Source organism: Meles meles, chromosome 8 (assembly GCF_922984935.1).
Source record: "Meles meles chromosome 8, mMelMel3.1 paternal haplotype, whole genome shotgun sequence".
Taxonomy (NCBI): Eukaryota; Metazoa; Chordata; class Mammalia; order Carnivora; family Mustelidae; genus Meles; species Meles meles.
The window spans coordinates 58,760,527-58,775,456 of NC_060073.1; the positions used below are offsets into that span (position 1 = coordinate 58,760,527).

Genomic DNA, 14,930 nt, shown 5'->3' on the forward strand with positions numbered 1-14,930 from the left:
AAGAAGACCAAATATATATTTCTTATTATAAACCACAATATCAAAACTTTGTATAATTACACACTCATAAATTATGGAAACATTGACATTTTGAGGATAATAACTTACTAAAACAAATTAAAGTTGAAAGAAATCTAAATAAATACCAATACAATGAATATAAAGCTATTTCTTTTTTTTTTTTAATCCAACACAACACTGATATCAAAACCAAGAACAGTATTTGTCTGGCTCGTTCTTCAGCCAACCATCCCAACACCTTGCCATTTGTATATATTGTTATATTAACAGTTTCCATTGTAATATACAGTTATATTCTCACATATAGACAACAAAGATATAAACACATCTCAGTAACTATAAATTTAAAAATAGAAATACATATTTATTTTTGAGAACATCTCACACACACATCCAGACAGCTATATTCCCAGCCTTGGCATCTCACGTCGAAGTAAGTCTTCTTCATACTATTGCTCCTTTCCTTTGCCTCTAGAGTTGCTCCCTTCTCTCTACTCCCTGTTCACAGCATCTTGGGATAACTAATATACACTCTCAATGACTCCTCAGTCAGTTTCAGAGGCCTCGAGCGACTCAGGAGACAGAAAAGGCTCTCCATGTCCTCTAGACAGAATTCTAGGTTTTAGCTTCTAGGCTCTCTTTCCCTGCCTAAGTAAGAGTATTAACAAAGGTCTGTGGCTTTGCTGCTCTGAGCTGGGACTTCTCTCTTAGCTTGGGCTAACATTGAGTGGATAGGGGAAGAAGCCCTAACTTCCCCTACGTGGGACTCTGACAAAGTATCAGCCTTGCTTTCTGGAAACCAAAGACAATCTAGAATACTGGAAGAACAGGAGGCTTTATTCTATTATAAAAGGCCCAGAAAGAGACTTTTGAAGTAGAGTGGGGCAACTAACCATTGTCTGAGGTGCACTCCTCTTAGCCTCCACCCCTCACATGTTTTTCTTCTGACTGCTGTGCCACCATCATGGGCAGCTCTCTTCTGAAGTTCAAGCCCAAGTTTGTATGAAGCTTATTGAGGCCCCAGGGTTTGCACTGGCTTCCCACCCCTTCTTGAGTCCCACTTCCTCAGCCCTACTTCCTCAGTGCCCTCACCTTCTTCCTTGCCCCCCAGTCAGTTCTCAGTCTTTACTTCTTTTATGGTAACATTCCTCACCCACAGCACAGACACCATCTCACAGCTAGCCACTCAGCTTGTTGTACTGGTCTGTATTGGATTCAGGCAGAGGGTTGTGGTCTGCACTTATAGCCATGGAATGTCTCTGAAACAGAGCCTCGCCTGCATACACATGTCTGCCGTTCACAGCAAAAAAGGCACCCTGAGTGAGGTTGGGAAGGACAGCTTCTCTGGAGGGGTGATGGGCTGATAGGCCTTCAAAAGCTCTCTGTCCAGCCTTCCCTTGGTGAACACAAGCCCTCTCCTCCAGCAACCCTAAGGTGCCCTTTTGTTTGGGCCCTTGAGAGTCAGTCATGGTCATGGACAATTGCAAGTTACAAATGAAAATGATCTCCCAATTAACTATTTTAACTTCACAGAATGTTCAAAACACAACCAATTTGATCTTGACCTCCTGAAGAATAAAGACTGTGTGGCTCATAGATAAAATACCAGCACCCAGTACAAAATGTTAGAAAAATGTGGTGCTCAATAAATGTTTAAAGTGGTTTGGTTAACTCAACCAACTGACTCTTCTGTTACCGCAACAATTTGTCCACATCCTGGTGAATAAGATGATCCAACTGAGACATCAGTTACCTCTCTTCTTTTTGTTTTTTTTTTTTTGCTCATGGCCCCATTTGTTTCAGGAATTTTCTGGTCCTCACTCTTCAGAGTTTTAACTATGGTCTGAGCCCAGACATTGGCATGAGGATCCAAGGAATCCCAACAATGAAATCGTCTGGAACTGGGCTTCAGTTGAAGCATTTCCTGGTTATATTCCATGTCCACAGGATATGCCTTTATTTGCTTATTCAGTAAACACCTAAATATCAGGAAAAGGACAAGGTGCTGTAAGTGCAAAGAAAAACCCAAATCATTGCCTTAAATAGCAGTTTGTGTGTGCACATGACCGACTCTATGTCTTTTGTTGGAGGGGGCAGTCATTTAAAATTTACAAAATAGTAATAATAATTAGAATTTGTAACCAGGGATTCCACTTCGACTCTACCAGATCCCAGTATGTTTCTTTTTTTTTTTTTTTTTAAGTTTTTATTTCACTTTCAGTTAGTTAGCATACAACGTTATTGCTTCAGGTGTAGGACAGTGATTCAACCGTTCCATACATCACGGGATGCTCATCAAAAAAGTGCACTCCTTAACCCCCATCTCTGTTTCTAACTTTAAAATGGATTGTGGCAATAATAAGAAGCTGCCTGCTTAAGTATCAAAGGACAAGAGTTTTCCAGGAAAACGTAGGAGGGCTTGGGCGGGGGTGGGGGGAGGTGTTTTGTTTTTCACTAAGAACCCAGTATCTGCAGTTGGAGCCAGGAGAGGTCGCTCATTTGACAAGAAACTGCATATGAGTGCTCAGCCCCGCGCTAAATAAACTGGGGTCACAGAACTATACGCGACGGACCCCACAGGCTGCTGAGTTTCACACAGAAAACTGGGAAAGGAGTACCATTAGGTCTCCCGTGCTATTACCCGGAAGGAACAAGGCTCGCTCTGCAGGGCCTGTCGTCAGAACAGAAGTGTGAGACTGAGTGTGTCCCGTGGGTCGAGAGTCAGCAGGGCCTCTGTTAAGGCAGGGCTCCGGCGGCCTCGTTCGGGAGCCGACACCCCTCCCCCTGACGTGGGAATGCCTCCTGAGCCCCTTCACAGTTTAAACGACTCCGAGTGGAAGTAGCCAGAAAAAACGACGTAGCAGAGAAAAAGCACCCGCACGCCGAGAGTCTATCTCCGATTAACTAGAGTTGTCTGGATCCCGGTCTGTGATTGGCTGTTCCCACAAAGACGCCTGCGGCGTGCGATCCGGGGAACGGGCCCTGCCCGCCGCTCATTGGCTCCGGGCCTGTGGGCGGGGCCTGGGAGACCTGCGGGAGCAGGGGAGCCGGGTGTTTTGGGGCCTTCATCTTCCACGGGTGGTAAGTGCTGTGGTGGCTTGACCGGGCGCTTGTGCCGTCGGGAGCGCTCGGCGGTGGCAACCGGGAGTCTCCACGTTCGGTTTCCGCCGCGGGGCGCTAGACCCGGCTGAGGAGGGAGGTGGGTGGACAGCTGTGCCTGTTCTGAAGTCGGAAGTCCTGCAGGCTCACTTCTTCTGTCCGGACCGGTCGGCTGTCGGGGTGTCCGCGGGCCCTGCTCCGCCTTCTCGTAGCCGGGAGGTTACCATCCCCCTCTGCTCCAGAACCCCCCCGGGGGCCACGGTCTCCCTCGCCCCTCTCTTCACTCTGGCCTCTCCTCCCCAGGCTTTTCCACGCTCTGGCCCCCGCCCTGAAATGTGTTTCCCACACCGGCTCCCCACCCTGGTAAAGGCAAGGTCGAAGCAATTAAACGTTTAATAATTAAAATTTTGTCAAAGCAATTCATGTATAATAAAAAAATAAATCAATAAAGTCGGTGTTATATGGGAGAGCAAAAGTCGCTACGTGACCCTAAGCCCTTCTTGTGGAGGCCACCACTTTGAACTTTTCCATGTTTAAATCTTTATGACTCAGAAATCTAAAATATGCTTTTGCCTCATTTCTTGATGTATCGTTTTGATATTTCTTTACCTCACCTTCCTACTGCCACCATCTTCTCAATTTTTTATTTCTGTTGGCGTTCTCCTGTTGATCTTTGTGGCTTTAAATCATAGATCTCAACTTCTCGTGTCACCCTTAGGTGGTAGCTCTTGGTGCCCCACTCGGTTAGATGAGGGTATTGATACTTCCACTCCCAACCTACTATCAGACCTCAACGTTTACACTTAATTCTTTCATATTCAAAAAATGTTTGAGGCACTCTCCTTTATGTTGGGGATATAGTAGGGAACAAAGTAAGAGAATCCTTGTGACGCTTCCGGTGTGGGAAGTAAGATGATAAACGTGTGTGTATCAGATGATGTTAAGAGTAGGATCATGGAGAAGTCATTTCAAGCTGTGAAAACAGTAGGGATCCAAGTGAGGCAGAATAAATGGACATGGGATCTGTAAGAAAGTGGAAGTTTCTCTCTTTGCTTAACTGGGCACAGTTGCTATTTCAGGGTTAAAGAGAGAGCTTCCCTATTGGACTGATGGTGGGGAACCAGGAGAGGACCTCCATAGGTTAGGGATTTCACAAAACTAGGTTTGAGGATACTGGGTCCTGCATTTTGGCAGTGATAGTGGGAGGTGGACTGTCAGGAGGCACAGAGGCCAATGAGAAGGTGTGACCTGCTGCTGCCTGTAACAGAGACTCCTGCAAAATCTACATACTACTCCAGGTTCTTCAGGAAGCCTACTGAACTACCCTAAATCACAATGATTTCACTCTCTCTTTTTAGAAAAGATCTTATTACGAGAGAGAGCGCACACAAGCACGGAGGAGGGGGAGAAGGAGAAGCAGACTTCCTGCTAAACAGGGTGCCTGATGATCCCTGAGGACCCTGAGATGACATGAGCCAAAGGCTTAACCAGTTGAGCCACCCAGGCACCCAGTTTCTCTCTCTTGAATTTTTATTCTACCTGGAAGGTAGAGAGGTTAAGTAATTTGCCCAAGATAGAATGGTGGACCCCAGGACCAAGCATCTGTAAAATGAAAACAATAGAATAATGGTTTTGACTTAGGGTTGTGAAATAAACTGAGTTAATCTGTGTAAAAGGCTCAGAATATTGCCTGGCACACAGTGTAAGTGCTTGAGGAGTGTTTGCTATTATTTTTACTGTATAATATGCTCTCAGTTACCTAAAAAATTATAAAAAGATTTTAGGTCTAGGAGCTTTTCCTGTCTGGCTAGTTTATTTATTCAACAACAGCAGAATGGCAGGCACCGTTTTAGTGTGGAGGATACAGCCATGACTAAGAGCTACAGTGTTCTTCCCTTTATAGATTCTAGCCAGTAGCACAAACTTGGATAGTAAACAAAGAAATACTGCCTACTGAGCCAAGAGCCTGCCATTGATCATTCAAGTTCCATACTCATATCTGGTCAGAAATCTCAGGTTTCTTGCTGAGGCAGTGACTTCCATCAATATGGGTTTGACTATCATCAAATGAGCTGTGTTTTTATCTTCCAATGGGTGTTATTTCATCTCTGCTTCTAAACATACCACTGAACGTGAAGGAGAGTGTCTTGGCAATTTAGTGAATGCTAGTGCTAGAGAAATGGGCAGGGGTTTAGAGGCTGTGGAGAAATTTACATATATTTTATATTCCTTATACTCAAGTGTGCAACACAGGAGAACAAACTGAGCATATAGGCAATGGTCTCCCAGTGTATTGCCTTTTCTGCACCTTGAAAAATATATACATACAAACATACTAAAGAGTAAGACTAGGGGTATTTCTGGCCTTATTTTGGATACTAAAACACCACATTTTGTGGGACCTTTCCCAAGCTCAAGAGAAACAATACTGATTTGGAGAGTGTGATTGAAGTAGGGTGGAAATGGTCTGGTGAGCAAACTCAGAGGAGATTCAGAGATGTCCAAATGAATGAAAACGGAAAACTCCCAATATCCACTTACTTAGGCATCGCCAGATGTCTCTACAGTGGTATGGATAATGTGACCCAGTTGAAATTTCAGTTGGGAAGGCCACCACTTACGTTAACCAAGGTCAATAAAGGACCCAAAGGAGGAAGCTGTTGGGTTGTTGGGTTTTTTTTTCCTCAGTCACTAATTCTCCCTTTTGCTGATCCCTTTGCTCTTTAACAGAAGAACATTTTTATCTTACTTCTTTCTTTTTCTTCTTCTCAGCCTTGACGACTTCTACCTGGCTGTCTGAGGATAGAGTGAGAAGGAGCCATGGATCCTTCAGCATTGGTGGAAGCCATGGTGGAAGAAGTGGCCTGTCCTATCTGCATGACCTTCCTGAGGGAGCCTGTGAGCATCGACTGTGGCCACAGCTTCTGCCATGGCTGTCTCTCTGGACTGTGGGAGGTCCCAGGAGAATCCCAGAATTGGGGTTACACCTGTCCCCTCTGCCGGGCTCCGGTTCAGCCAAGAAACCTGCGACCCAATTGGCAGCTGGCCAATGTCGTAGAAAAAGTTCGTCTGCTGGGGCTGCATCCAGGAATGGGACTGAAGGGTGATGTGTGTGAGCTCCATAAGGAACAGCTAAAGATGTTCTGCAAAGAAGATGGACTGATCGTTTGTGAGGCCTGCAGCCAGTCTCCTGAGCATGAGGCCCACAGTGTGGTACCCATGGAGGATGTCACCTGGGAATATAAGGTGGGAGATGGGAGGCCAGCCATCCCAGCCTCTCCCTGGCCCATTCTTGACTATCTCCAGATCTAGAACTTGACCAGGAGCCCCAGAGACTAAATGAAAGCTGATTCCTTTGGCTCCTCCCACCCACAGATCCTGGGGCCCTGATGCAGTTGAGCCACACCTCTCCTTGCATGGGAACCTCCCATGTCCACACCCCTTCCCTGATCCCAGCATGGCTAATGCCTAATCCAAGCATGCTTTCAATGAGAATTTGAAGGAGCCAATTTGGGTTAGCTCCCGCAAGTGCCTTCGAGGAGTTTGGGCATGAGATAGTCAAGGCTGCAACCTGCAGAACCCACAGACTCCTCAAACTGCCACCAATAGTCATTTGCAGTCACTTCAATTTCCTCTTTTATCAACAAAACTGAGGCTTAGAAATTTGAGGGCATGATAGTTGATTTTAGAGCTAGAAGGGACTGTGGCTGAATTATTTAGGATTGAATGGGAGTAATCTAACTTTATAAGATGTTAAGTTAAGGGGTCATCTCTGTCACACCTGCTACTCCATTTCTGTTGTTACCTTCATCAGCTTCCAGATGTCCACGCTGACATGTCTATCAGATTCATTATCCCAGTGACTGTGATCCATTGATCTAGTACTGGTCTTAATTCTCTTTCTTGAAGTTAAGGTTAGGAGGTAAGAACGTATGACAAATCCCCTAAATTAGGTGTTTTCCAATGCATGAATAATTTCTAAAAAATTACAAGTATTTACCCACTCATTTTTCTTTGAGTTTTAAAACAGGAAGGCAATGAAATATAGGCATAGCAGTTAGAGAACTGGGTTAAATCCCAGCCCAACCACTTATTAGCTGAATGACTTTGGGTAGTTCACTCACTGAGCCTCAGTTTTCTTATCTATAAAATAGGGATAATACTTAAAGGGTCATGAGTACTAAATGTAGGTTTAGTGCTGAAGCCACTTATGGCACCTGGTAAATCTTTAATAGAATGGTTAATATTTTTATCAGAACACTTTATGGTTTCCAACAATATACTACTGTTGCAGTATTTTAGGATAGTGCTTCTTACCTATAATTTGCACGTGATCCACCTGAAAATCTTGCTAGAATTCAGGTTCTAATTCAGTAATCCTGGGGTGAGGCTGGGGTTCTGCATTTCTAGCAAGCTCTGTGGTAATGTGGTTATTACTTTTCTCTTGGACCACACTTTGAATAAAAAGGTTTTAAGATGCCTTGAGATAACAAGGCAGATACGGATAAAAATAAGCATGGATAGGAATGTCTAAGGTTGGAGATGGACCTTTTCTTCTACTTCACAGAAACTTAGGAACTGTAAATGTTGATATGATTGTGAGTTGGAAGACTGCCCTGGACGTCGTCTGGGCAGGAATCACTCCCCCTGTGACATTCATTCTGGCCCATTGCCCAAGGAATGCTTGTTTTCTGATCACCTGCCAACACTAGAAAGCCTCATCATCAACCTGGGCTGCCTGATGTGTCCTCACAAGGTTTTTACTTCTTTCAGTGGAAACTCCATGAGGCTCTGGAGCATCTGAGGAAAGAGCAAGATGAGGCCTGGAAGCTGGAAGTTGGTGAAAGGAAACGAACTGCCACCTGGAAGGCAGGTTGCCACCTGGGGAAGGAAGGCTGGATGGTCACTGTGTTGTCTGGGAGCTGGCCTGTGGTCACTTCTTCCTTGTCTCTGTGAGGCAGAATGTGGCGTTGAAGTTAGAGAGCCTGGGGTTCTCCAACCAGCATACTCTACCTTAGGCAGGCCATGTACCCTCCCAATTCCAGTTTCTTGGTAGTGATAAAGGTATAACCTCTGGGTTTATGTCTGTATATGTGAGAAAGGAAAACCATGTGACTCAGGTATGTGTTGATAGTTCACAGCGGTAAGAATTATATAATGCTTAGTAAAGCCTGGTTTCTGTTTCACTTTCCCTAGGTAGAGCTATTTTTACTAAAAGTTATTAAAATATTAGAAAATCATCCCTGTAATAAATTTGAGGACAAGAATGTTTGATCCACAGAGGGTAACACTCAGCCTACCTAAGAAAGCATAGTGAACTGATATGGTATCAGTAAGGAGCGAAGCTCACAGTGTAGTTAAGTTACACTGCCTTAGAGCCCTAAGTGTAATCCCTCTGGTCATTATTCTAAAAATGGAATATATTATTCTGAGACTAGAAAATAGTCTAGAGCATATAGTACCAAAATACTAGGCCCTACTAGGCCCAGTAAGAGTAGTGATAGGGACCCAGAAGCATGTGCTGGAGCTCTGGGAACAGAGGGGTAGGCAAAACAATCTCCTTTCTTGTGGCTTCTGTAGTGCCTTTTACATGGTACCCACACATTCCAAAGTGTGTGTGTGTGTGTATGCATGTGCCAGTACCCTCAGTCCTGGGGGGTCCTGTCAGAATCAGTGCTGATTTCTGGTCCTGCCTGGCCCTCCAGATACAGTTGGAAACTCGAAAGCAGAGTATCATGTGGGAGTTTGAGAAATACCGGCGATTACTAAAAAAAACACAGCCTCCAGGTCGGCGGCTGGAGGTGGAAGCAGCCGCAGCTCTGGCCAGCCTAGAGCAAGAAGAGGCGGAGACTGTGCAAAAACTGGAGCAGAATCATAATGAGCTCGTCCAGCAGAGCCAGGTGCTGTGGAGGATGATTGCAGAACTGGAAGAGAGGTCTCAGAGGCCTGTCCGCTGGATGCTGCAGGTGAGTGGCGGGTTTTTCTGGGCACTCAAAGAATGCTGAAGATGGTATGGGACTCCAGGAGAGGATTAACTAGTCTTCAGTGGGACCTGTCAGCACTGTGCCCACCAGACGTGGATCCCATATACCACCCCCTCCACTATGCTGCTGCTCTACCCCTGGCATGGTCTCTTGTCGCCTGGTAGGTGGGACAGCACTTAGGCAGCTCTGGCATAATACCCACCCCTCCCCTCTGGCCTGGGAATCAAGGTGGAGCTTGAAGTTAAGAAGTCCAGCCTTGCTCTCTACCTCCCTTACCCTCAGAGAAACCCCCTCCCAGAGCTCATTGCTGTCTGGTCCATCTGAGGAATAACACATACTCATATGCTGCTTTTTTTTTTCCTCCTTCTAGGGTATTCAGGAAGTCTTAAACAGGTATGTTCCATCCTTGGAGCCCCTAAGCAGCCCTATAAGGGGATAATGGGCCCGGGTCAGAGGGAGAAATGGGAAAGGAACATAGACCCAGTACCCACAGAAGAGTGGTGCATAAGCATCATCTTTCATTATATTTGCTAAAGAAGCTTTGTTCCTCATTCTTTTTCCGTTGTACTCAGTCAAATTCATTTCAAGTGTTAAGAATTTCAGACAAAGTTATAGATTACACAGTCTCAGGTGGATTGCCCAAAAAAGGAACAAAGACCGCAGATGTCTCCAATTGTCCTCTAGCCTGAGTATCCGCCTTCCTCCTTTGTGGCACACTGCTTCCTCTCCCAGTGCCAAATGCATATCTCCCCCTCCCCCAGCATGGGGATGCCAGGGTTCTCTCTGTGCCACAAACCGTCCACGCTCAGTCAAATAATCATCACATCTCTGCTTTGCCTGGTGTTGCTGGGGAGGGGCACCCCACTGACCATCTCTGGCCAAGCCTATCTTTCCTATAGTATGGAAGGCCCATATAGCAAAGCAGGACTTCTGGCCCCAAAGTTTACCTCTTCCCTGCCAGGAGCAAGTCTTGGAGTCTGCAGAGGCCAGAACCAGTCTCCCTGGAGCTAAAGACAGATTGTCGTGTGCTGGGGCTAAGAGAGATTTTGAAGACATACGCAGGTAACGAATGCTAGGAGAGGTTATGGTGGGCAGTGGGAGGGACCCCTCCTAGAGAATGAAAATGGTTGAGTGCCTTCTGGATGCCCCTGCTCTCCCCTGTCCTGCTCATCTCTGAGAAACCTGTGGCTGTGTTTATCAGACCATGCCCACACCCTCTGCTGCATGTCAGTGTCTCCAACCAGGATCTTTATTCCCAGCTGACGTGCTCCTGGATCCAGACACCGCTTATTCTCGCCTCATTGTGTCTGAGGACAGAAAATGCGTGCGCTATGGAGACACCAAGCAGAAACTGCCTGACAATCCTGAGAGATTTTACCGCTACAATATCGTCCTGGGAAGCCAGTGCATCTCCTCCGGCCGGCACTACTGGGAGGTGGAAGTGGGAGACAGGTCGGAATGGGGCTTGGGAGTGTGTAAGGAAAATGTAGACCGGAAGGAGGTGGTCTATTTATCCCCCCACTATGGATTCTGGGTGATCAGGCTGCGGAAGGGAAATGAGTACCGAGCAGGAACCGATGAATACCCACTCCTGTCCTTGCCTGTCCCTCCCCGCCGGGTGGGGGTCTTCCTGGATTATGAGGCCCATGATATCTCTTTCTACAATGTGACTGACAATGGCTCCCATATTTTCACTTTCCCCCACTATCCCTTCCCCGGACGTCTCCTGCCCTACTTTAGTCCTTGCTACAGCATTGGAGCGAACAACACGGCTCCTCTGGCCATCTGCTCCCTGGACGGGGAGGACTAAGAGGGCCACCATCCTAGCCAGAGGCCTCGGAGTAACACCTGGTCCACACAGGTTTTGGAGGGTCCACCACCAACAAGGATCCCCTTGAACTATGCTGAGTCTAAGATCCAGGGAGCCCTCCGCCTGACCCAGTAGTGTGTTGCAACTGGGCCAAGGTCTCTCACTAACCTACTCATATAAAAAAGCTGAGGTGCAGTCAAATGAGCATGGCACCCCAGTGAAGGAAGCATGACAGGGCTAAGATCAAGGATCTGAGCAGTTGTAAGGTAACATGTTGCTATGAGAGTCAGGACTCTGTCCTTTCTGTAGTTCATGCTCCTCTTCCCCAGTCCCAGTGGGTGCCATAATTAAGTCAGCAAGGTTGATGAAGTAGATCCAACCTAGAGGAAACCCTTTGCATAGGGTTTGCCAAAAAGCCAAAAGATACTTGTTCATGTCCAGAGCTGGTTGCTGTGCTGATACTAGTAGAGGATGCTTTGCTCTACCTAAGAGCTGCTACTGAGCAACCCATATTTGACCCCAACTCTCTTACCCCCTAACTAGAGAAGTGCCTTGCAGCATTGCACAGGCCACCCCAATATGCATCCCCTCTCTGAGCATAAGCCGGGAAAGTCACTCTATCTCAGACCTAAGGAGATCTGTGTCCTGGTCCTGCCTTTTCTCCAAGTGTCAGGATCAGAAAACCTGTGAGCCTTGTTCTTGTGTTCATTTTATGGATGAAAAAACTGAAGTGGCCTTAAATGCAGTAAGTAACTTCTCACAAAACGGTTGAAAAAAAGATTGTAAAGCATATAAAGTATTTCCCACATTCAATTGAAACAAGATGGACAGGCTTGCTTCTCAGGTCACCTGTCTGCATATCATTCATTACAGTTGGGTCTGAAACATCCCAGTGTTGGAAGGGTTTTAGGTGTCCTCAGTGGAAAAGTGGGTATAGAAATTGCAGACTCTCCTACCTCACAGGATTGTTTTGAAGATCTCAGATCCATCCTGTATTTTTCCTTTCTCAGGCATGGAGAAAGGCAGGCCATGGATTTTGCCTGCAGTAGCCTTCCCGCCTTGCCTGCTTAGAGCCAGCATCCGTACAGCAGTGCCTTTGTTTCGTAGAGCCTCTCCTGATAATCTCAGCCAGTTAGACAGAAAGGTCCCTTGCCAGTGGCAGACTCTGGGCCACCATGATATGTTGTGCATCTATTGTATGTGTTATTGTTTGGATTAGAATGGGGACTGTGACATCAGGGTAGAGAATGGAAATAATAAGAAGAAAAATTTAAAACAGATGCACTGGAAAGAAGGCTCACCCACAAGCTAGTTGGGCTAAAGTTTGGATCTTTTTGTCACCAAAGGACTCTTCATGGCTCTGGTAACTACATAATAGTCTGCCTTTCTCTTCTCTAAATCTATGACAGAAGAAGGAAAGGGCATGAAAAGCCAGCTTAGGATCCATACGTTATAATGAAAGGGAAGTAAAACTATGTATCTGGGCTGTTGACCTTAGAGTGATGGTTATATGTGCCAAAAAGAATACATTACAGAGCTTAAGAGTATGATGTGAGAATGCTTGTGCCTGGAGATAAATTGCAAGGCAAGCATGTGGAAACCATTGGCCTTGCCTTTTGCAGGGGGCTCTGATGTGTACATCAACATTGTCGCCGTGGTGCTGTGGAACACATCTTCTGATGTAGTGGAAGCTTGAAAGTAGTGACTGTTGAGTCAGGATTGGGCAGCAAAGTAATTACCAGATCAGGTATAGGCAGAAGCAAAGTAATTCCTGTAATAAAGAAGAGTAAATATTGTCTTTAAACTTTAATTGTGTTGGTTGTTCCCATATGGAAGAGGTAAAACAGGCTAAAATGGAGAAATAAACTTATTCTGCCCACTATGCTTCCAAGTCAGTCCTCAGGCATTAGTAGAAGGGGAGAAGTTTCCATTCTCTGCTTGGAGAGGAATGAACTGGTAAGTCACAGATCTGGTATTGGCAAAGGATTGAGCTGACCTACACTAAAGGGACCATATGTCTTTGTTTAGGGGGACTCCCTGGGGAATTGTTTATAAACTTGAAAAACCAATTTTTAGGAAGTTCTTCCAGTTATGTCCATGGACACTTAGCAGAAGAAGCTAAGAAACAAACTAGTGTTGTTCTTTTACTATGGTTTTATAGGACCAATCCTGGAAGTCTCTTAGAAAAGGATTTTTAGCTGATAAAATCATTTAAATGTAGAGTGAATTGAGTAGTGGAATGACTTCATGTTAACATGCTGTTTTGGGAAGGGTTTTTTTGTTTTGTTTTGTTTTGTTTTGTTTTTTACTTTTATAAGCTGATTTGGGTGCTATGATTACCTGTGAGAAGTACAAGGTTAAACACATTGTTTATTTCATATTGTCTGATTTTTAAGACCAGGCAAGAATCTTGAATCTTAAGTATATGAAAACCCTTTTCTCTAGAATAGCTGCTTATACTTCCTTTCTAAGAACGCCGTGAAGACAAGAACCTTATTTGTCTGGTTTGCAATTTTAGCCCAGTCTAGCATTCTGTGTGTGTGTATATGTGTGTGTGTGTGTGTGTGTGTGTGTGTGTGTGTGTAAATATTTAAATGAGGGAACTTTCATTCATATGCCTAGAATCAAAACAAAAGTAAGCTTTTGTCTTGTAGGGGTGTGAACAACTATATGGTATTTAATTATAATTCTGTTGAAAAAAACATGATTCAATAGATAATCACAAAAGTGGCCCAGAAATGGAGGAAGCAGGGGTCATGCAGAGAATAGAGTATCTGCACCACTCCCTTGAATGTCTAGGATATCTCCTCCATCTAGGTGAGATCATTAACTACAAGGCAGGTATAAGCTTTGCCCATCCTTATTCTACTCGCAGAGAAACAAGGGGTGCAGTGCCTGAGCCTTGAGGCAAAAGACTGAAAGGGGGAAATAGATAGTCCTGCAGAGAGACGGGGAGAATTCTTGGACTCCCTACAGGAAATCCAGTCTCCCATTTTTCAAGCAGGATGTATTTTATTCTCTCAAGATCCAAACACAGATTCTTTGTGGGTCCTAGGCACTAGTTAAATGGCGTATATTGATTAGTGTCATATCTGATCTATTAGGAGAAGCACAGGATTTTCTGTTTGGGGGTAGCCATGGCAGGGAACTAGTCCACTTTGGAAGTATGTAGTTCAATATCTGAGCACTAACAGTGGGTCCCAGCTAGTTTCAGGGAATTCCAGTGTGAATGAAACACAAAGCAGGGCAGACTTCTGAGGGAAATGCTTGGGAGAAATTACTGTTTTTAGTACAGGCTGAACTATGCCTTTGTTGCTCTACATCAGATTCTTTACTATATCTAATATTCTTGTATTTGATGAACATAGTTTTTGGGTTGCTTATAGGGAAACAACAGTGTGACTTTTCAAAATAGAAATCTTATCAAATGCATTTAACCACCTCATGATGTTGATTTGTTTTTACGTTGAGGAGGAGTTTCTTTTTCATACTCTTTGGGAACTCAGTGCATCACTACCAGGTTTTTAGAAGCTGATTCCTACTTCACTGGTATTCAGAAATAGAATACATTCTAGGAAAGCAAGTAATTTTAGTACTGGCAAAAGGGATGGATGCCAAGTTGTTAAGCAGATTGTTTGGAACAGCTATCACATGAGTGTTGACCTACATGGGAATACACTTTCAATAGTGCCTTGAACTACTCCTTAAAAGTATGGAATTAGAAATTTATTTAGTGTATTTTTAAGTACAGACAATATGTTAGATGTTGTGTTATGTGGTTTCTATTAATCATTTCTTTAATCTTTAATATCTTCTTTGAATTAGCATTGTATCCTCCATCAATAGCAAGGACATAGTAAGACTCAGATATAATAACTTGTTATCAACACTACTAGGAAATTATGTTTTATTAAGATTTTCAAATGTACCAGAGTCAAATATATGTATCTTTTACATTTGAAATCTTTTTCTTTCAATATACACTGGTTATTCACTTAAAGACTTTCCGAAAGGGA

General features: G+C 44.6%; 1 protein-coding gene across 4 annotated transcripts in view; it reads left to right on the forward strand.

Annotated features, from left to right (window-relative positions):
- The first annotated feature begins 484 nt into the window (after positions 1-484).
- Positions 485-14,930, forward strand: part of TRIM68 (tripartite motif containing 68) — a 58,820-nt gene continuing 44,374 nt past the window's right edge. For 2 of the 4 annotated variants that reach the window (XR_006819977.1, XR_006819976.1), the window contains exons 1-7: positions 488-3,102; positions 5,893-6,366; positions 7,894-7,989; positions 8,826-9,086; positions 9,475-9,497; positions 10,066-10,166; positions 10,364-10,556. Coding sequence is in view for 2 of the 4 variants with exons in the window: in XM_046015539.1 (XP_045871495.1) it covers positions 5,941-6,366; positions 7,894-7,989; positions 8,826-9,086; positions 9,475-9,497; positions 10,066-10,166; positions 10,364-10,914 (1,458 nt within the window). In the remaining 2 variants the exon portion in view is untranslated. Of the gene's footprint in view, positions 3,103-5,892; positions 6,367-7,893; positions 7,990-8,825; positions 9,087-9,474; positions 9,498-10,065; positions 10,167-10,363; positions 14,871-14,930 lie in introns of those variants that run through there. The other 2 variants (XM_046015540.1, XM_046015539.1) reach the window with 2 other exon arrangements.